This window comes from Callithrix jacchus, chromosome 19 (assembly GCF_049354715.1).
Source record: "Callithrix jacchus isolate 240 chromosome 19, calJac240_pri, whole genome shotgun sequence".
NCBI lineage: Eukaryota > Metazoa > Chordata > Mammalia > Primates > Cebidae > Callithrix > Callithrix jacchus.
The window spans coordinates 53,207,637-53,231,183 of record NC_133520.1 but is presented as its reverse complement, the minus strand read 5'-3'; the positions used below and the strand labels follow the sequence as shown (position 1 = coordinate 53,231,183).

General features: G+C 44.0%; 1 protein-coding gene across 23 annotated transcripts in view; it reads left to right on the top strand.

Moving 5' to 3' along the window:
• The window catches only part of DISC1 (DISC1 scaffold protein), a 371,616-nt gene that overhangs the window by 45,012 nt on the left and 303,057 nt on the right, over positions 1-23,547 (top strand). For all 23 annotated transcript variants that reach the window (XR_013530016.1, XR_013530020.1, XR_013530019.1 and 20 more), the window contains 2 exons: positions 4,017-4,978; positions 13,451-13,520. Coding sequence is in view for 14 of the 23 variants with exons in the window: in XM_054248129.2 (XP_054104104.1) it covers positions 4,017-4,978; positions 13,451-13,520 (1,032 nt within the window). In the remaining 9 variants the exon portion in view is untranslated. The remainder of the gene's footprint in view (positions 1-4,016; positions 4,979-13,450; positions 13,521-23,547) is intronic.

The window sequence follows — 23,547 nt, the reverse complement described above, 5'->3', positions numbered from 1 at the left end:
GGACCTTATTGTCTATATCACTATCAGGCTTTTGGTCAAAGCCATTCAACAAGTCTCTAGGGAGTTCCAAACTTTCCCACATTTTCCTGTCTTCTTCTGAGCCCTCCAAACTGTTCCAACCTCTGCCTGTTATGCAGTTCCAAAGTTGCTTTCACATTTTCGGGTATTTTTCAGCAACACCCTACTCTACTGGTACCAGTTTACCGTATTAGTTCATTTTCATGCTGCTGATAAAGACATACCTGAGACTGGGAAGAAAAAGAGGTTTTATTGGACTTACAGTCCCACATGGCTGGGAAGGCCTCAGAATCATGGCAGGAGGTGAAAGGCACTTCTTACATGGTAGTGGCAAGAGAAAATGCAGAAGATACAAAAATGGAAACCCCTGATAAAACCATCGGATCTCATGAGACTTACTACCACAGAACATTATATGGGAAACCACCCCCATCATTCCTCTTTATCTCCCACCAGAGCCCTCCCACAACACATGGGAATTATAGGAGTACAATTCAAGATGAGATTTGGGTGGGCACACAGCTAAACCATATCACATTTGTATTATTTTTATATCATACATATGTGCCCCCACCATGTTCTTTCATTCACATGGATAGTATTGTTGAAAGTGTACTTTCTGTTGGACTTCCAGTTTTAGGCCAGGCTTAGGCCTAGGTTGTTGAATTATTAATGAAAAAATCTAGAGACAGAAAGTAGAATGGTAGTTACCAGGGACTGGGGCAGGGAGAAATGGGGAGTTCATATTTAATGGGTACCATGTTTCAGTTTGGGAAGGTGAGAAATTTCTAAAGGCATGTGATGGTGATGGTTATACAACAGTGTGAATGTGCTTAATGCCACTGAATGATACACTGACACATGGTAGAAATGGTAATTTGATGTTAGGTATATGTTACCACAATTAAAGAAAAGTAAGGCTGGGCGTGGTGGCTCACGCCTGTAATCCCAGCACTTTGGGAGGCGGAGGCGGGTGGATCACGAGGTCAAAAGATCGAGACCATCCTGGTCAACGTGGTGAAACCCCGTCTCTACTAAAAATACAAAAGAAATTAGCTGGGCAGGGTGGCGTGTGCCTGTAATTCCAGCTACTCAGGAGGCTGAGGCAGGAGAATGGCCTGAACCCAGGAGGCGGAGGTTGCGGTGAGCCGAGGTCCTGCCATTGCACTCCAGCCTGGGTAACAAGAGCGAAACTCCATCTCAAAAAAAAAAAAAAAAAAAAAAGAAAAGTTAAAATAAAAAAATCATAGGGAAAATTCAACGGAAACCTCAGGAAATGGTTGGGGAGGTCAATTCCAAACCAACATACATTCTAAAATGTCAGAAATTGTCAGTTAGCAAAGTAAGGATTAATTAGATTTTACACTTATATGTTTTTGTTGGCATTTCTGGTAATAAAGAGAGAAGAGTGTGATCATTCCTCTTCTATGTCAGTTCTAGAAACTTCTCTTCGTTCTTCACTTTGGTGCTTGCCTGAGTATGTACAAATGTGTGCGTGGGTGTGTTTGCAAACATGGGCAATGGCTGGTGGATTTGCTACTTTATTTCTAGTATTTCTGTGCCATTTTATTAATAGGAGAGCTGTGGGCCCAAGCCTCTGGATATAACTCTGTCCTTCCTTAGTGCTTCTGAGTTCAAACTGAGTAACTCACAAAATACGTCTGCATCGGGACTGATTCACAGAGTTCATTTTCTCAAAGGGCAAACAACTTTTTGTTTCTGGTAGAAATTAAAGATGTGTTTGTAAAGACCCTCACTTCTTTTTCACCAAATGCATCACCGTTCTTCCCTTTAATCCCATGAGGTGGTTTTATGGGGTGGCACGTAATTTGGAGCTCATGGAAGCCTAAGAACCATTAACCGACTGAGCTAACCAGGTTCCTCCATTAGTTTAATTTCAAATTGAATTCTCCGTCCTCCATGATTGAAAGAGTACATTCAATTCTTGTAACAGTTTTTATATGTATGACTGACAACCCTTGCTAGATCATAAGCAGTTTAGGGGCAGGGATGGTGTCTTGTTCATGTCTGTACCCCATGCATCATCTAGTGTTCAATAAGGAATTGTTTATGGAAATGGATTACATGATCAAATTAGAAATACAATACAGGCCGATTTATTCCATCTCTGGACTTGCCTTGCTTACTGGATGCTTATTACAATGACCTGAGACACTTCAGAAGCCTTAAGTGCTCTCTGAATTATCCAAGGGAGATGAGCTTGGACTAGTAGAGTGTTTGTGCTTAGTGCCTATTACTGGATTCTGATTCTTTGGAAACAAATGAATCCACAGGGATATATTATTTCTTTATGTTCTGAATGTTTGGTTAACCTGAATGTCTTAAGATCTTATGCCCCAAACATGACAGGTGGGATTAAAATTCCTTCCCTGAAGAGAACATATTCCTTTATGCTTCCACTATAAATTTATACACAAGTCATGTTTTGTCCTCGCTCCTATTCCTTCCTTCCCTGTAGTCTTCCAGAATTCTGGAAGCATTAGGCCTTCTGGGGCTCCCTGCAGTTGGCAAGAGCAAGTCATTGTGTGAGCAAGTCCTGGGCCCCTTTATCTTTGGATGCTCAAGTCAGGAAGTAGGGGGCTGGAGGCCATTGTGCTCATTTCCCCAGAGATTATCAATGCTGCCCCCACCCCTTTTAGGAGCTGGCATGTGCCATGATCATAGCGTAGTGGAATCCTTAATGCCTATCATCTTGGCTTAACAGGACAAATCCCAAGCCCGTTTCTGTTCTGGGAGGCAAAGCAGGACGTATGGGCCTGGAGTGAAGCTTTGTTCTGCTTCCTGCCATAGGCCATGGTATGACTACAGCTGTGTCTAGTGCGGCCTGGTTTTAATTTCATGCCTGATTTGCGATGTGGCAGGTCCTGAGATTAGACCTCTGTGTGCACCAGCAGAGTCAAGAGACTTTGGCCTGGTCACCTGGCTACTTGCAGGGGGTTCTGGAAGGTCAAGTTCTCTGAATCTCAGTTGCCTTTAACATAAAAGGAAAGCTGTAGTTTCTGGCCTGGTTGATTCATATGGTTTTGGTCGAGATTGAATGAAATTAATGTAGACTTAAAAACACATTATGAGTAGCAAAGTGCTATGCAATCTAATAATAATAACATTTTAATCACCCTTATCATATGTGCCAGGCACTGTACTAAGCTGTTCACAAATAACGGCTCATATAGTTGAGTGCTCACAACCACCCTATGAAAGAACTACTGTTAATATCACCCCTTTACAGGAAACTGAGGCACAGAGAGGTTATGTAACTTGTGGAAGGTCACACAACCAGCAAGTGGTACAATCGGGGTTTGAACCAGGCCACGAGGAGTCAGCATTTGTTATTGTTCCTATTCTGAGAGCATAGCTGTGGGGGGGAATGCAGCGCTGGTTTGGAGAACACATCAAACCGGCCTCCTGTCACCCACTGAGTGAATGAGATCATCGCTATACATTACGGCACAGCCAGCTATCCATGGTCTGCAGCACCAGATCAGTCTTGCAGGGACATGGATAGCTCAGCTAGTGAACATCGACGCGTTGTTCAATGAATAGTTGGAGTCAGTGGTTGGATCTCGTTTAGAGGCATGCTCTGGCATTCCAGTTTCACATCATTTGCTTTCCAGGCCCACTCCGGGATGAAAGTACTGATGTGCCGTAAAGGACCGACAGGCAAGATGTTGGAGGGTTCAGGAGCTGCCAAGGTTATGTTAGTGCTGACCTGTTGGCATAGGGCACAGCAGTGTCAGCTGCTTTGCTAAACCGAGCTGCTGAGATGCTGTGTTGATTTCTACATGTTCCAGGCAAACACTTCTGAGGATTGTCAGGATTTTCAACATGGGTTGGCCCTGGGACCACTGAGCCAGCATCTATCTTTGTCAGGTGTACCTAGAGATGATCTTTAAACCTAGGGATGTTCTCCAGATGCAGTTCCAGCTGGGCCAGTAAGATCTGCATGTTGATGGTGCTGTTTTCTCTTTCCTTCCCAGGCAGCCGGGATTGCTTACCGCCTGCAGCATGCTTTCGGAGGCGGCGCCTGGCACGGAGACCAGGCTACATGAGAAGCTCGACAGGGCCCGGGATTGGGTTCCTTTCCCCAGCAGTAGGCACACTGTTCCACGTCCCAGGAGGGGTGTCTGGTGAGGAGTCCCACCACTCGGAGTCCAGAGCTAGACAGTGTGGCCTTGACCCGAAAGGCCTCTTGGTTGGGAGCCCTGTTTCCGAGAGCATAGCAGCCCCTGCTGTGACCTCTGTGAGAGGAACCTCAGCACACTTTGGGATTCAGCTCAGAGATGGCACCAGATTGCCTGACAGGCTAAGCTGGCCTTGTGTTGGGTGGCAGCAAGAATTTTCAGCCATGGACAGTTCTGAGACCCTGGATGACAGCTGGGAGGCAGCCTGCAGCGAAAGAACAAGCAGTACCCAGGCAGCAGGCTCTCTGCCATCAGCGGAGTTGAGTAGCTGCAGCCCTGGCTGTGCCCCTGAGGCCCCCTCCGCCCCTCCTGGCTCTCAGAGTGCCTTTGCCTCAAGCTTTAGCTTTATTCGGCTCTCGCTTGGTTCTGCTGGGGAACGTGGAGAAGCAGAAGGCTGCCCACCATCCAGAGAGACTGAGTCCCCTTTTCAGAGCACCCGGGATATGGGAGCCAAAACTGCCAGCTTGAACGAGCCTCATGAAGACCCTCGATGTCTCCCTCAGCCCTTCAGTCTCTTGGCTCCACGGGTCTTGGCAGACTCAGCCCAGGCCACAGGGAACAGCTCCAGGCCAGAACGTGAGATGCATTCCTTACGGGATATGGATCTTGGATCCTCCAGTTCTCTGGATCCCTCATTGGCTGGCTGTGGTGGTGATGGGAGCAGTGACTTGGGGGATGCCCACTCTTGGGACGCCCTGCTCAGGAAATGGGAGCCAGTGCTGCAGGACTGCCTGCTGAGAAACCGGAGGCAGGTGGAGGTCAGTGTCTCCTCCGCTTTGTGGCCCGAGATTGTTGTGAGCTCAGATTAGCACTGGGCAGAGGGCAGGAAGTGAGGGGTTCTGGACTCAACTGGCTTCCTCCTAGAAGCTGCAGCAGCTTCTTTTGGAGCTGGCTGCACAAGGCTGTGGCTGCCCTTCTGTCTCTTTGAACTGGACACAAATCTGCTCTCCTTTTTGTCTTCTCTGTCATTTAGGTGCTCAGATTTGCTTTCCATTGGGCCGCAGTCTCCTCCGTAGGTACCGGCCTACGGAGTGTGCTGTGGTTCACTCAGCCCAGCTCTGCTTTGAGACAGGAAACTAGGGGCAGGGGTGATTGAGCTGGGTGATGTTTAGAAGGGTTGAGAGATATAAAAATGGGGATGCTCTGCATTAGGGCGATCCTGCTCTTCATCCACTTCACTCATTCACTTTCATCCTGCTGCGGTGGGCGCTGCCTTCCATAGGGTCAGAGGCTTCGCTTCTGGTCGTTGAACCTTTCTGGCTCTCAGTTTCCATAGTTTTTTTTTTTTTTTTTCCCGAGATGGAGTCTCTCTGTGTCGCCCAGGCTGGAGTGTAGTTGCATGATCTTGGCTCTCTGCTACCTCTGCTTCCCGGGTTCAAGCAGTTCTCTACCTCATCCTCCTAAGTAGCTGGGATTACAGTGCACCACCATGCCTGGCTAATTTTTGTATTTTTTAGTACAGACGAGGTTTTAGCATCTTGGTCAGGCTGGTTTTGAACTCCTGACCTCATGATCCACCTGCCTCGGCCTTTGAAAGTGCTTGGATTATAGGCATGAGCCTTCACGCCTGACCAGTTTCCATATTTAGAGATAACACCAACTCATAGGATTGTTCTAAGGCTCAAATGAGAATGTGGCTGCTTTGGAAATAAGATGAACTGGAGACATGTAAGCCCCAGCCTTATGATGATGCTGTCCATCCAGTTATCTGAGAGTGGGTAGAGCCAGAAGTACGCAGAGTTTCTCTACCCACAAAAATACTTGAAAAGCCCAAGTAGAGATGCACTGTGGCTGATCTATTGCCAGACTGTGTTTTAATCTTGGTGTGTGTGTGTGCATATGCGTGTGTGTGTGTGTGCATGTTTGTACTGTGTGTGCATGTGCATGCATATGCAAGTGTGTATATATTTGTGCACGCATGTGCTCTCATGTGTTTGTGCATGTGTGTGTGTGTGCGTGCATGTGTTCATGTGAATAGGGAAGTGGCACATCCACTCATCAGGCATTTGGGAGGAGTAAACTGCAGAAGTTCATGTTCATTCCCTGAAATAGCATCTACCTTCAGTTCTTATCTGCGGTGTGATGTTCCTAGTCCTGTCCCTGTTTGCCCTTTTTCAGCCCTCAGGGACCTCAGCCCAGCCCTCTGATTTATCATGCAGAGAGGAAGTGAGGCCAGAACAGAGACGTAGGCCTGTATTTTGGGTGACGTGTGGAGTCTTCCAGTAAGTCATTGCCCAAACCAGTGCTTCTGTCTTTCCCTCAGACCTGTTCTAAAGGGCCTCTAATATTGATTGATTCGAATGCATGGAATCTATCCAGTTTCTTAGGCCAGAAGCCACACTGTCTTCCATACCTCCCTCTCCCGCATTCCACATCTGGCTGGCCTCCAAGCCCTCTCCGTCCTTACGCTAATCTGCCTCTCACCGCCACGGCTGCTGCCCTGGCTCAAGTCCTTGTTATCTTTCACCTGGGTTTTGCAAGGTTTAGGCCATGTTTCTCTTCTCCAGTTAATTAAACTAAATGTGATCATATGTGCAAAGTGCTTCAGACAGGGGCTGGCACCTAGCAAGTACCCAGAAATTGCCCATTGTCATCCTTAGAAAAATAGCTCCAATTTAGAGAGTTTCAGTAAAAAGCAAATGAAGTTCTCCCTTCTGCCCATAGCTCAAATTAAATTCCCATCTTATCTCAAATGGTAGAATCTGGACACGATTTTTCTGTAGTCTAAATATTGTTGTCTATGGTAATCCCACACCTGGGCAGGGAAAAACATGACACTATCTCCAATTACAGTCATCTACTGCATAATGACGGATCACATATATGATGTGACAGTGGTCCTATGAGATTATCATACTGCGTTTTTGTTGTACCCTTTCTTTTCCTTTTATTTTTTTGAGACAGAGTCTTGCTCTGTTGCCCAGGCTGGAGTGTAGTGGTGTGATCTCGGCTCACTGCAACCTCCGCCTTCTGGGTTCAAGTGATTCTTTTGCCTTAGCCTCCTGAGGAGCTGGGATTACAGGTGTGCACCATCACGCCCAGCTAATTTTTTTTTTTTTTTTTTTGTATTTTTAGTAGAGACCAGGTTTTACCATGTTGGTCAGGCTGGTCTCAAACTCCTGACCTTGTGATCTGCCCACCTCGGCCTCCCAAAGTGTTGGGTTTACAGGCGTGAGCCACTGCGCCTGGCCTTGTTGTACCCTTTCTATGTTCAGGATTGTTTAGATGCACAAATACTTACCATTGTGTAACACTTGCTTACAGTATTCAGCACAGTCACATGCTGCACATCCTCGGTTTGTAGCCTAGGAGCAATAGACTATTCCATCTAGCCTAGGTGTGTAATGGGCTGCTACACCATCCAGATTTGTGTAAGCACACTCTAGGATGTTCACACAACAGTGAAGTTACTTGATAATGTGTTTCTCAGAATGCCTCCCTGTCATTAAGTAATGCAAGACTGTACTTGAGTATCTGTTGTGTGGGAGAGGCATTAACAGAGTAGTGGGGATGACAGAAATAACTCAGTCCAGGGGGTAGGACTTACAGGAAAGCAGAGTTTGCCTCAATCAGAGGAGGAACCTCTTGACAGTGGGAGCTGTCTGTGATGAGGCGGGCTGCCCAGGGACTTGTTTTCCCATGCTGTTTAGGCAGAGGCCTCGAATTGCTCACTGGGGTTGTGGCTGAGGTCCTTGGGACAGGACAGAAGGTTGAGTGAAGGATATCCAAGATCCTTTCAAAGAGTAGGATTTCTAGTGTTTGGTACCCTTTTCGATATTATATTCTAATTCCTTAACCTCCTTTCCCTTCTACTTAAGTAAAAATGAGAATCTCAGGAATGCAAGTTTCAGTTTCTTCTAAAAGATGGTTGCTCCTCAGTATTCGTGGATTCTATATGTGTGAACTCGTCTACTTGCTAAAATTTGTTGTTAACTCCAAAATCAATACTCACAGCCCTTTTTATGGTGATTTTTAATTTTAATTTTATTTTTTAAGACATGGAGTATCTCTCTGTCATCCAGACTGGGGTGCAGTGGTGTGATCATAACTCACAGTAATCTTGAACTCCTGGGCTCAAGCGATTCTCCTGCCTCAGCCTCCCTAGTGGCTGAGACTACAGGCACATGCCACCATGCCCAGCTAATTTTTTTTTTTGGGTAGAGATGGGGGTCTCACCATGTTGCCCAGACTAGTCTTGAACTTGTGGCCTCAAGCAATCCTCTTGCCTCTGCCTCCCAAGGTACTGGGATTACAGGCATGAGCCGCAATGCTTGGTGGTCATTTTTGAACCTGCACAGAGTGGCAAAAAATTTGGGTTACCTGATGTGCATGCTTTCTACTTAGGTCAAACAAGGTCAGATCAGATGACATTCTGCCTTCTCTTTCATACTGCAAACTAGTATCCTTTTCATGGTCTATTTAATGCCATCTTTTTTTTTTTTTTTTTTTAACATTTTGTGTTCTTTATTGGTGAGTTCGCCATTTCAAATGGCTCCCAAGCACAGTGCTAGTGCTGTCTAGTGCTCCTAAGCTGTGATGGGCCTAATGGAGACGACATGGGTGTTCCATAAACTTCATTCAGGCATGTGGTAGAGGCTGTTGGCCAGAGTGCAATGCTCATGGATCAATAATACATGTTAAATAAGGTGTTTTTAAACAGAAACACACATAGAACAAGGTTACGTGTTGATTGATTGAGGAATGTGTTGTGACCAGGGGCTCATGGGAACCTACCCTGTATTTCTTCTAGGAGCAATGCTTCATTATTCCCTAATTCAGTATTCACAGACATTTTATAGAACATAACTACAGTACTATGAATAAGGAGAATCGACTGTGTATATTTTACACTGTTTAGAAATCGCTGCCCAGCGAGATTTCCAGGGGTTGCGTGGGACTGAGAAGATGGTGATAAAGGCAGTTGGTAACCAGGCGTGCAGAGGAGGGAAGTGGAGTGGGCCCTGCAAGAGGCTCCACCTAAGACCATAGAAACTGGTGACAAAGGAAGGATGATGGCTGCAGGGCATTACAGGACATTCCACAGGCAGGGTGGTGGCACTGTGCAAGGCATGGCCACTGGGGCTGTGCCTCCAGCAAAGATGGGCATTCAGACATGTCCCAGGCCAGTCCATTCAGGGACTTATGGAGATCACTGGATGAGGCAGTCATGGTGGGGTGGGCTTTGGCTATAAATGAATTTTTTCTAACCCTGTTTCCTGCATTTCTTCAGCTTCTGTTCTAATAAATGTTTAATGATACTGTCATTTGGGTGTGGTGACGGTAATGCTACAGCTTTATGTGGCCCTCAAACCATTCACACAGCCTTTCTTCTATCCCTAATATATAGGACTAAGTTACTGGTAAACTTCCCAGTTGTAATATAGAGCAATTCAAGGACAGAGAGATTAATATCATTGTTCATTCATTCTTTCATTCATTCAGAAAGCATTTTTTCAGTGACTACTAGTACAATGTCTTGTGCTAGGCTTTGGAGATTGTTAGGATAGGTTAGTAACATGCACTACATTAGAGGCTCAGCACAACAAAATTGTGTTTCTTTCGTATGCTTCATGTTCGACAGAGGGTTTTGGGGGGGGCTCTGCTCCATAGAATCACTCAAGAACCCAGCCTGCGCCATCTGTGGCCCCCTTAGTCACTGACATGAGGAGGAGAATGTTAGGAAGTCCTACAAGAGCGATCAGATGCTTCAGCCTAGAGGTAACCCCATGACTTCCACTCATACCCGCTTTCAGCAGAACAAGGAGAAGGGTACTTGTACTCTTTCCATGTGCCCAGAGCAGTGGAGAATCAAGTAAGTGTAAGTATTAGCATCTTTTTTTAAATTACATTTTAGGTTTTGGGGTACATGTGAAGAACACGCAAGATTGTTGCATAGGTACACACGTGGCAGTGTGATTTGCTGCCTTCCTCCCCTTCACCTATATCTGGCATTTCTCCCCATGCTATCTCTTCCCAACTCCCCACCCCCGGCTGTCCCTCCCCTATTTCCCCCAACAGACCCCAGTGTGTAGTGCTCCTCTCCCTGTGTCCATGTGTTCTCATTGTTCAACACCCACCTATGAGTGAGAACCTGCGGTGTTTGATTTTCTGTTCTTGTATCAGTTTGCTGAGAATGATGGTTTCCAGGTTCATCCATGTCCCTACAAAGGACACAAAATCATTGTTTTTGATGGCTGCATAATATTCCATGGTAGTACTAGCATCTTATACATGGATGCAAAATTCTTCCCTCCAGATGCTCAAGGTTGGATGAGGTGCACCCACAAAACCAAACAAAGCAGAACGATCAGTATAACCTGGTGTAATCAGTACTCCATTCTTCCACTGGCTCAGAAAAAAACCAAAAACAAAAAAACCCAAACAAACCTTGGCATCATCCTAGTGTGTCTCCCTCAGACCCCACCTGTGATGTGTTAGCAAATCCCGTTGGCTCTGTGTTTAACCAGACATCTTCTGAGTATACCCAGAATCAGATCACATCTCACCATCTTCACTGTTGTCACCATCCTCACGATCATCCAAGCTCCCGGCGTCTCCTTCCTGAATGTTCCCATAGCCTCCTACCTGGCCTCCCTTATTCTGCCCTTGCTACCAGCAGCCATAGTGAAACTATTTAAAACGTAGGTCAGATCATGTGCTCTTCCACCCCAAGCCCTCCAGTGGTACTCCATGAACTTCAGAGTAAAATCAGAACTTTAAAATGGTCTTCATGTCTCTTCTTGACACCATCCTCATTACCTCTCTGACCTCATTCACTACAGTTTTCTCTTCTATCAATCCACCCCAGACACAGTGGCAATCTTGCTTCCATTTGCTTTTCATTTCACTTTCACTTCTTGCTTTCTTACCAGAAACACTTCTGCATGAGCTTTTGTACTGGTTCTTCCTCTGTGGGAATGCTTTTCTCCCAGACAGCCTCATGGTTCAGTCCCTTACTGCTTTTAAATCTTTGCGTAAATGTCACCATCTCAAGGAGATCAGGTTTCAAATTGCAGTCCCCACCTCTAGCAGCATCCCTAATCTCCCTAACTTGGTTCTTCCTTTTCCTTTCTCATAGTATTACTCCCTTGCTAAGGTGCCATAAAACTTACAGTTGACTGGCTGGGTGTGGTGGTTCTTGCCTGTAATCCCAGCACTTTGGGAGGCCGAGGCGGGTGGATCATGAGGTCAGGAGATCGAGACCATCCTGGTTAACATGGTGAAACCCTGTCTCTTCTAAAAATAAAAAAGTAACTGGGCGTGGTGGTGGGTGCCTGTGGTCCCAGCTACTTGGGAAGCTGAGGCAGGAGAATCGCTTAACTGGGGAGGCAGAGGTTGCAGTGAGCTGCGATCATGTGACTGCACTCCAGTCTGTGCCAGAGTGAGACTTTGTCTAAAAAAAACCAAACAAACCAAAAAACCAAAAAAAAGAACGTTACAGTTGACCCTTGAACCACATTGGTTTGAGCTGCAAGGGTCACTTATATGTAGATTCTCTTCCACCTCTGCCACCCCGAGACACCAAGACCAACCCCTCTTCCTCCTCCTCCTCAGCCTACTCAAGATGAAGATGATGAGGATGAAGACTTTGATGATGATCCACTTTCACTTATGAATAGGAAATTTATTTTCTGTTTCTTATGATTTTTTTCATTATCTAGTCAATGTTGAATTTATTTTTTTCTGAATGATTTTTAAATAACATTTTCTTTTTTCCAGTTTACTTTTATTGTAAGAATACAGAATACAATACCTATAACAAACAAAGTGTATGTTAATCAACTGTTTATGGTAAGGTCTCTTGTCAACAGTAGGCTATTAGTAGTTAAGTTTTGGGGAAGTCAAAAGTTTTACACAGATTTTCAACTGTGTAGGGAAGGGAGTCAGTGCCCATAATCCCTGTGTTGTTCAAGGGTCAGCTGTATTATGTTTCTGTCTAGAATATAAGTCTAGAGGGCTAAGCATTTTATGATGTATCTTTGGTACACCAACACAATATGAAAAGGGCCTGATATCTAAGAGGCACTTGGTAAATATTTGTTGAATGGGTCTGTGAATAGAAGCAAGAACAGGTCGCAGTGGTGGTATAGAGGAGGGACATTTAATACAGACTGAAGGAGACAACACCTGTGCTAAGGGTCAAAGGAAATGTAGGTGTGAGCGAGGCAAAGAATGGGAGGAAGGTGTTTTTTAGGGAGCAAGCCCAAATCCATTCATTGGTAGGCCAAGAATTCATTGTCAGTAAATCTCTGGGTCTCCCATTGAGAAGAACAATGATTGTATTACTCAGTTCTCATGCTACTAATAAAGACATACCCAAGTCTGGGTAATTTGTGTAGAAAAAGAGGTTTAATGAACTCACAGGTCTACATGGCTTGGGGGAGGCCTCACAGTCATGGTGGAAGGCAAAAGAGGAGAAAGGCATGTCTTACATGGTGGCAGGCAAGAGGGAGCTTGTGCAAGGGAACTCCCTTTTATAAAACCATCAGATCTCATGAGACTTATTCACTATCATTAGAACAGCATGGGAAAGGCCCACCCCCATAATTCAATGACCTCCTACTGGATCCCTCCCACAACATGTGGGAATTATGGGAGCCACAATTCAAGATGAGATTCTAGTGGGGACACAGCCAAACCATATCAGTGATGCTAAGTCAGTACATTGGTAACACTCAGACAAGTAACTGGATCACTGAGTCTCCATGTGGGTTAAATAAGACTGTGCCCTTTTCTGTAATGTAAAATATTTGAGCCTTAGGGCTTCTCAGAAGGGTTTTGTGAGGGCTTTGCTGTCAGTCTTACTCAAGCTTTCAGGACAGCCTGCTGAGCTTAAGTTCATGCACCTTTTCTCTTGGTTTTTCTTCCAATTTCGATGTGTTTACCTTTATAATTTTAATGTGATTTTTAGAACAGAGACCATTTGGTCAGGAAATTTGTATTCCTTCTCATTATACATTTCTTCATGCAGATAAAGGCACAGTGTGATATTTTTGTTTAAAATAACATTTTAACTTTTTATGTGGATGTTATGCTCAAATTACACTTTTTCTTTATATCAGCTTTTTTTTGGAGAAACTAATGCATCTGGCATTGAAAACAATGTGCATTTTGTTTTTTAAAAAGAGAAGTTCAGTTTTAAATCACTTTCTAAATGTTCTTAGTTTTCACATGTGTTTGCTTGAATTCTATTGTAATTTTTTATTTTTTTTCCCTTTAAACCAACATAGGTAATATCTTTAAGATTAAAGCTTCAGAAACTTCAAGAAGATGCAGTTGAGGATGACGATTATGATAAAGGTGAGTTTTAATTTGTTTACTGATTTTTTTTCTCATAGTGACCCATTTCTCTTTCCCTCCTTACTTGTATCTACCCTTTAAATACCAAGTGAATTGTACCCTTTGTTCCTCTGATCATCCCTGCCAGGGAATAGTTGACTCTTTTGCAGCATTACGGTTTTGTGGATTTCAAAGTACTTTATGAACATTAATCCTTTGGGTTATAAATATAACCTTATCGATTGTCCAGAAACACTTAGAGTAGTTGCACAATAAAAATTATATTAGCTTGTCACCTGTCTGCCCATGGTGCGATATATCTATAATTCACTTGTTCATGAAAAAATATTTGTTGAACACCTATGAAGTGCCAGGTAATATGGGAGGCAATAGGAAAGTAAGACAGACATGGTATCTGCCCTTGTGTTGCCAGAAAACATAAGTCTTCATGGGGCTTTCTGACTTCATAGTTTTCAGAATTGGAGATAGAAAATGGGATTTGAGAAATATCGGACTGTGCCAAAGGGGGTCACGTGCATCAAATTTCCACATACTTGGCCTAAAATATCCAAGATAAAAAGGAGAAGTTACAACATAAGGCCAGAAAAAAGCAACCATTAAAATGAGGCACCAGTATAGAAGTTGGGCTGGAAGCGGATGTGGGCTGACATGGGGGTCGAATGGGCACAAGGTAGACTGAGTCAAAGGAAAGCTTTCAGGTGTGGTTGTCCTGGGAGCAATCCTGAAAACTTTAGATGCTCATTGCAAGATCTCACACCCATTTCTGCTGGGTATGGGAAAGAGAAAGGGCTTCAAATGACATCTAGATTTTTCTAGGCACCTACTAACTTGATAGAAACTCATAGTGTTGATCAAGTTCGGTACATCCAGGATTGATCTGGAAATGGAACTTAAGGATTTTTCTGGAAGCTGGTCAGCCTTAAGGTATGGGTGTTCAGCCTTCTTAGCCCATATTATATCGTCATTGAATATGTCATAGACTGTTGGAATCAGGGCACCAAGGGAATAAGATGAGTGATTTCCAAAAGGAGGTAGAAAATCCTATTCTAGGAAATAACTGTTGCATATTCTCATTACCGATACATTGCAGTTGGGTTTAGAAAGTGATGGGGCATGGGAGGAAGGGAGAAAGGATTGGAGACAGAGGAGCAACTCTTTACATTCTCCTAGTCCTCCTTTTTCAGGCTGCTTGATTTCATAATAACACTGGGTGGAAGATGAGGTGCCTGAGAGAGGAGGCAAGTCGGAGGCAGGGGCAGGCACCCCTCAACCCCAGCATCGGCAGCTTCATCTTGGGCACAGCTGTAGGCAGGGAGGAAATGAGTTATTCCGGGGCCAGGGCTCACCTGCTGGTTTTAGTCTGTGAGAGATAATTACATCTAGCTTTGAAGCTCCCCACTACTGCACAGCTTTATTTTTCTTGCCATGGGTTGAGTCATGGTCTCTCTATCTTTAATGACATTGTAACACATAAAGCTTACAGCAGAAGTGAAAAACCAGGACAATCAGGCCCTAGTTTGTCCCCTGCCCCTGCTCAGGGCCTGGTGAACTTTCTAGACTTGGTTCTCTCAATGGGCTTCATTAAATGGAGGCCTCACTTCTTTATAGTCTTTTCTCCAAACATTCTGCAACACCTAAGGGCATGGGGTTTGACAGGTTACCCCTCATCAGCAAAGCCTAAAGAATATAGGCGTCTTTCTTTAGTGTTTCTGCCCGTTTCTGTTCTTGTTGGTACCTCACTACTTACTGCGTCAGGAGTTTCAGGGTGGGCTCGGCATTCTGTGTTTCCCAAGCCCTCCCGGTGATTGGGGTGTGTCCTGAGGCTTGAGAAAACATGGGTGCAGAGCTTCTACCAGTGAGAGCCAGGCCTGGGGGGCGGCAGCCAGCAGAGCTCTGGAAGCGGGGTTGAGTCTATGGGCTGTGTTCTTTTTGATCCACCAGAAATCTGTGCAACAGACAAGCATCCCGTTTGGCACAGGACACACAATTTACATGCCGCTCCCCTTGTCTTGTTCCTAATCCCGTAAACCTGATTCAGTGTGTTGAGAGGTAAATGTTCTTGTGGAATAGGCACAATGCCTGGTGTATGGGAGGCAGACCCTCCGTAAATGTTGTGTGAAGGAATTAATTAATAAATGACTTGCTGCCTGAATGCATGGAGGCTATGGATGGCAAGCTAGAGTGAACAAGGAGCAAGTGCTCTTGCCACCCATAGGTAGCTCATCTGCAGTGCCCAGGATGGAGGGTGGGAGTGGGTGAAGGAGAAGATCGTTGCATAGAAATGGGCATATGTGAAAAATATCTATTAAGTACATAACAGCAATTCTCAGACGTTGATGTATCTGCGAATAACCTGGGTAGGTAAAGGATTAAAATGCAGATTCTGATTAAGTAGGACTGGGGTGTGGTGGGAGACTCCATTTCCAATTATCTCCCAAATGATGCACATGCTGCTAGCCTCGAGTCACACTTTGAGTAATAATGGCATATAAGAAATCCAAACAATGCCCAAATCTCAAGTACGTGTCATGAGGCTCACTATGATCTTAGCACCTATGAAAAATGCCAACACTTAGACCTGCAAACATGCCATGTATAAAGGCATACCAAATGCTGTCCTCAAGATCTGCATCTCAAGGAGTATGCAGTCCAGGAGGGGAAACTGAGTCATACACAGACTAATAAACCTATACATACTATCTTCCTTCAGATAAAGGCAAGGCAGTCCCAAAGAGGGAGAAATGCCTTCTGCCAGAGCTTGGGGTGGGTGAAGAGTCAGCGCAGTGGAGGAGGAGGTGGTTTAGATGGGTCCTGAAGGGTAGGGTCTGATGCAGCTGGCAGGGCATTCCAGCAAAGAGAAGAGGGAGAAAAGGCACTGTTACCACAAGCCACCATCCCAAAGTCAGGCTTGAAAAGAGGCTTGCAACTGACTATTGTTTGAAATGGATCACAAAAGGGCTCAGTGCTTGGACTTGTCAGTGATCAGTAAGTTATAAATCGATCACTAAGTCATTAGAAAAGTTTGGAAGACATAAAGGTAGACAATTTGTTGTTATGAGATTTGTTCAAATAAGATTTGAATGCAATTTCCTCTCATATAGTTAGTTGAGGTTGACTATTAAACATTTTAAGAATTGTTGAGTTTTTTTTTTTTAATAGTTTTTGCTTGATTTGCTGATCTTCTGTTAGGAGCAGCTGTGCAGCAGACCTGCTCTGTCTCAGGGGAAGGGGTCTGCTGGAATCTGAGAGGTTTCCCAGGAGAAACAAGAGGTCAGCCTTCTCTCCCGTGGTTTTTGTTGTTGTTGTTGTTTTTTCTCTCTTTCATTCTAGTTTCACTCATAAAAATGACTTTGTGTTCTAAAGAAAGAAGCAGTTGGCACAGAATATAGAGTTCCATGTTTTATCTCATCAAAGTGCTGGCAAATTTACCCATTAATGCCTTGTGGGAAAACCTTCTCAGGGCTCTACCTCTCTAGGTACTTCTCCCTCACCAGGAAAGTAAAATTAATATTTCTTTCTTTTCTTTCTTTCTTTCTTTTTTTTTGAGACGGAGTTTCGCTCTTGTTACCCAGGCTGGAGTGCAATGGCGCGATCTCGGCTCACCGCAACCTCCGCCTCCTGGGTTCAGGCAATTCTCCTGCCTCAGCCTCCTGAGTAGCTGGGATTACAGGCACGCATCACCGTGCCCAGCTAATTTTTTTGTATTTTTAGTAGAGACGGGGGTTTCACCATGTTGACCAGGATGGTCTCGATCTCTTGACCTCGTGATCCACCCACCTCGGCCGCCCAAAGTGCTGGGATTACAGGCGTGAGCCACCGCACCTGGCCAATATTTCTTTATATTCTTGCATAAGGTGGAAGGGCTTGGGAGAAAAAGAATATTAATAGTTTTTGCACAGCATCCTTCTCTGAGAGGTTTCATCAGATTCATTGCATTAATGCCTATCCTGTGCTTATGGTCAGCTGAGGTGCAAGTTTGAGACCTCAGGGCCCTGCAGGGAGAGGAATTGTAGTCAGTGCTGGAGATAATGGTGCCAGCTCTGATGTGGACGGGGCAGAGAAAAGGAGGGCGTGGGCAATGAGTTTCCGTGTGGTTACGGTTCCAGTTGTTCCTGCACCCGTTTGTGCCCCATCATACCCCCCGGCTGCTCACGTCCCATGTCCAGCAGTGACCATGCCCACGTCCACTTCCAATGCGAGCAAGGAGAGATTGTGAAGAGGAAGGAACACAATTTTGGGAACTCAGCATTTCAGTGACTTGTATCAATGTGATATATAGTGCAGCTGGCCTCACTCTGCTTGTTTAGAATTTCCTTCTTGGAGTGAAAGTAGCCAGCATTGTATTACTTTTTCAATCCTTTGTCTCCACCCCTCTTTATTATGACACAGTTCTAGTACAATAAACATTTATATACAATGACAGGCATTGAAAGAAAAATGGTCTCAGCAGTGGCCAAGCATAAAAACACTCTAGGGTGAGAACAGCTTTTGTCTAAATTACCATAATGTCCCTTTTTCTGAATTATGTCTTGAGCAAGATTTCTGTATCCACAGTTCCTCTTCAGTGATGGTGTGCAAATTACCCAGCCTGATACCCATTTCCTTCACAAGGGACCTGCCCTTACACCTCCCAGAGGGTTTGATGTCTGAGTGAACTCCAGGAGCCTGGCAGTTAGAACCAGAATCCCTGCTACAGAACCGTCAATGTGACTGAACACAGCAAAGCCCCACAGATTACTTTTCCCTGTGTTTCATTCCAGTGTAGAAAGAAGAAAACAAGATTGAATAGAATTGCCCATTTTTATATCTTCAGGACTGCCAGAGTCAACGGGAGGTGGATGCTATTTGGGGGCCCATGGAACATAAATGCTTCTCTTGGCAGCCTGTATCGTTTTGTGTTGTGACTTAAAAAGTGGACTGCAATTGAAATCGGCTCAGAGAGACAGGTCCAGGAAAACTGTCACTTTATAATGTCTGCAGAGAAAAAAAGCAAACATGACCACAGGTGCAATTTCCACCTGGAGCTCCCCTGAACAGGTACTTCCCTCCCTCCCTGCCCACCGGGACTTTGGAGTGTTCTTGCCTCTGCTCTGTAGAGCTCTCCCTCCCTTTCCTGTGAGATCTGCTTACAATATCACCTTGTCCTGGCATACTAACAAAATCTATTGATTAAAACCCAAATCAACAGCCCAAATCTCAAGTATGTGTCACGAGACTCACGACATCCTTAGTACCTATGAAAAATGCCAACACTTAGACCTGCAAACACAAATGGGAGCTGCTCAGAGTCACCATTGGTTATGATCTCTGCCCTTAATTTACAGAATGATACATTCTCCTGGAAAGAAGAAAAGAAGAGATAGTACAACCAAGTAAAAGAAATGGCATTTTATGTTTCCTCTTTTTATAATACGTTTATTTTATTGGATAGCTGCTACTCTGGTGCCAGTCATACTCCCAAAAGACACAATTCTGAATGCCATCATCCTGAATGTTGAAATCTCCTCAAGTTAAATCCCTAAAAATCAAATCCCTAAAGTCTAAAATCCATAACATCTGAAATCCTGAAACATGACGATCCTGAAAGATTAAAATCCCACATGCTGAAATTCGAAAAATCAAATTCTGGGGAAAGGATTTAGTGAGTTTTTTGTTGCATCATGTTAGTTACATCATGGCAGGTGAGTCTATTACCTTGTTATTGTGTTTATTTGGAAATTAGGTATAGTTTAAGAACATGCATATAGGTGCCAACCTGACAAGGGGTGGACTTGTGGGCTTAATTTTAGGTGTCAACTTGATTGGATTAAGGAATACTTTGAAACCCGGTAAAGCAGTATTTTGGGTGTTTTTCTGAGGGTATTTCCGTGGAGATTAGTGTGAGTGTGCGTGGACTGGTAGGGAAGATCTGTGTTTAATGTGGGCAGGCACCACCCTATATTCAAAGGCCCAGGGAAAACAAATGCAGAAGACAGATTGGTCTCTCTCAGAACTGAGACAGACTATTTTCTGACCCCATGGACTTCAGAATTTGACTCTTTGAAAGTGCATTTTTTTATTTTTGTGAAGGAACTTGGATTTTTTTTTCTTTTTTCAATTGTGCTTTAAGTTCCAGGCTACATGTGCAGATCTGGCAGGATTGTTGCACAGGTGCATATTTGCCATGGTAGTTTGCTGTCTCCATCCCTGCTTCACCTACATCAGGCATTTCTCCCAATGTTATCCCTCCCCAACCTCCCATCCCCCTAAAGTGCTTTATAACAACGTTGACTTTGTGTGTAAACATTGTGCGTGTACATAACAATGTTGGGATTTCCTCAATAGATGAAGAGATGTTTGGACATCTGCATTTGTGAAAAATAAAATTTCTTGAGATCTCTGCTCTTTGGGTGAATGCATACGACCCCTTTGCAGGTTTGTTCCATCCTGGGCATGTTCCCATCCGTTGCCTGATTACATCACATGACCACTGTGGGAGGAAGTGTCACTATCATTGTTTTCCATCGAAGTCATGGAAGCTGCTGAGAGGGAGGACCAGCTGTGTGCTCTGGCCACTCTACCAATTTGCCTCCCACCTCCACTGGGTCTAGAGCATTTTGTATCCTACTGTGGAAGACTGAGCTTTGTAGACAGTTGAGGACAAAACTTAGCTAGGAAGTTTCTGACTTCTGGAACTCTTATTTACATGACAGTGAGGTAGAGAACATATGAACACTCTAGACTGGGAGGTGTCAGGAAAACGTTCCACAATGTTATCTAAAAAATTAGTCTATTTTAATCTAAAAAATAGTGCTGATTAAGAAATTAGCACTTGTTTTATTTCAATTTTAATCTTGAGCATTGTTCTTAGAAGAGTATAAGCTTGTATATCTGCTTTCTTTTATTTTAAGTAAAAACTTAAAAATTGGGAGATGGGCTATACATTAAGATGGAAACAGCAGAGGATGAGAATGTGAACACAATGTCATTTATTTACGTTTGTTGCATAGTTTTAGCTTTCCTTCCTGTTTACAGGAGAATTTACAGTTTTGTAAGTTAAAGGCAGAGATCATATCCAATGGTGACTTTGAGCATTGCCTATTTGTGTCTGCAGGTCTAAGTGTTGGCATTTTTCATGGGTGCTAAGGGTGCATGCAGTGAGTCAAGCGACACCTACTTGAGATTTTAGCTTTGTGCACCGATGCAAAAGCTTGTTGGCATCTGATGTACTTCCCTCTCATTCACAGCATAAAATGTGATTTCATGGTGATGCCTTTTCTCCTTGGCGTGGCATCTGGGTACACACTCGGCTCTTTCTTAGGTCTTGGTGGTATTTCTTGGAACCCCTGCAGCTCTGGAGGTAGAAGCACAGTGGCATGAACATTCCTTCTTGATGGCCATGTCATGGTATGTTCCTCTCTGGGAATGGGACCACGCTGCTTTGCCTTCTCTGCCCATGAGGACATAATCTGTCCTACAAGGATCACGTGGAATGTTGTCATGGTGCATTATTCATGATAAAATCTGACAGCTTCAAGGTTAGATGTGCTGCTGAATACAAAACAACAAGCCAAGCTTTAGTTTTTCTTTTCACTGCCTTCCCTCCCTAAATGGTTCTTAGTTGAAACTTGTATGTATTTCCCTGCTAGCTGAGCTGTAGTAGGCAGTTGAGCCAACAGTGGGCACATCTTATGTTTTATGTATCTGCCTATGAGAATCTGCAAGAGACTTTCATGTTGTAGAGTCTCATTGATGAAGCAGAATGTGGTGAAGGAAGTCTCCCTTGCACATAGAAGACTGATTTTGAAGTTACTCTCATAGGTTATCTGTGTTCCTGCTGCCAGCTTAGAGTGGCTAAGAGGCTGCCTGGGATCCCAGGGAGGCAAGCTAAGCTGAGGAAATGTTTCGTCTTGGTCCCAAAACCTGAGCTGCTCCTTAGAAGGTGTCAGACAGGATGAGGCAGTGACTTCGATCAGAGGCAGCTCTCTGGTATAGAGTAGGCACCCTTTCTGTAAGGGCACTTTAGGACTTTAAAAATGTCGACAATTTCACTTTACTCTTCAAAGGCCTTCTCCTCTATATACAGAGTTAAAAACAGAAATGGGCCGAGCATGGTGGCTCACACCTGTGATCCTAGCACTTTGGAAGGCTAAGACAGGAGAACTGCTTGAGCCCGGGAGTTTGAGACCGGCTTCAGCAATATTGTGAGATCCCATCTCTGCAAAAAATGACAGAAACAATTAGCGAAGCACAATGTCGTGCGTTTGTGTTTCCAGCTACTCGGGAGGTGGAGGTGGGAACACTGCTTTAGCCTGGGAGGCTGAAGCTGCAGTGAGCTATGATTGTGACACTGCACTGCACTCCTGCCTGGGTACAGACCAAGACTCTGTCTCAAAAATAAACAAACAGAAAACTCAATAGAAATGAAAGGGATATGCTAAGGATCAGATGCAAACTCCCAAATAGACATGAAACTTCCCATTACAACAATTTTAGGTCCAAACTATCTCTGTATTTGGTGCAAGTGGTTGATTTCAGGAAGGATGTCTTAGTCCGCTTCGACTGCCATGGCAAAGTACTACAGATCGGGTGGCTTACACAATAGAAACGTGTCGTCTCACTGTACTGGAGATTGGAAGTCTATGTCAAGTTGTCAGTAGGGTTAGTTTCTTCTGAGGCCTTTCTCTTTGGCTTGTAGACAGCTATTTTATCCTTGTGTCTTCACACAGTCTTCCCTTTGTATGCATTGGTGCCAAGATCTGATTTTATAAAGACACCAGTCAGATTAGATTAGGATGTATCTTCATGACCTCATTGAAACTGAATTACCACCTCTTCAAAGGTCCTGCCTCCAAACACTGTTACATTCTGAGGTCCTGGGGGTTAGTACCCCAACATATGAATGTTGCAGGGGGACACAATTTAGCCCCAAACAGGAGGCCTAAAGGACTCGGGACAGATCTAAATACTAACTAAACACATTCAGGTATTTCCACAAAATTTGAATAATTTGGTTTGACTATCTGTGGCCATATGTAGACATTTGATTGAAACTTTTTTTTTTTTAAAAAGAAGACTTTTTGACACAAGTAAGTTGATTCTTCCACAAGTGAACTTAGCTGTTTTTTGCATTTTGTTTTATTGCAGCTCCTGGCTCTTACATAGTTGTTTGTGTGAATATTTGCCAGATTTACCATGTCATGGTAAACAAACTATGCATAAAAAAGTAACCTACCCTCAAGGAATATACAGCTTAGTTGGAATAAAATATAAATAGTACAAATATGTGAAATTTCAGTTACCATTGGTATTTTTTTTTTTAAGAATTGATGTATATTTTTGTATGAGGACATATTTCAAGAGGCAGAGACACAACTTAACCTACTATCAGCAGAAAAGAGGTCTTATTATTTGGTGTGACTAGAGGTGGAAAGGATGATCAGAACAAACAGGCCTTTCACTTTTTTTCTCTGTATTGTGTCTTATTCTTTCAAACCCCTTGTTTCAGTTATCTATTGCTGCATGTGGTAGGCTGAATGATACCCACCCCTCCCCAAAGATAGCTACATCCTTTTCCTTGGAACCTATAAATGTACAATATTTGGAAAAGGGACTCTGTAGATGTGATTGAATGAAAGATCTTGATGAGGACATCATCCCAGATGATCTCAGGCAGATCCTATATGATATCAGATCATGTCTGAGAGAGGCAGAGGGAGATTGGACCAACTGAAGAGGAGGTGGCTATGTGACCACAGAGGCAGAGATTGGAGTGGTAGCTCTAAGCTAAGGAATACTGGCAGCCACTGGAAGCTGAAAGAGACAAGGAGAGGATTTTTCCCAAGAACCTTGGGAGAGAGTGCAGCCCTGTTAATACCTTGATTTTAGCTCAGTAAAACTGATTTCAGACTTCTGGCTTCTGAAACAGTGAGAGAATACATTTCTGTGGTTTTAAGCCTGTAAGTTTGTGGTAATTAGTTACAGCAGCCACAGCCAATTTATATACAGCATAACCACCACAAAACTTAGTACTTAAAAGAGTGTCAAA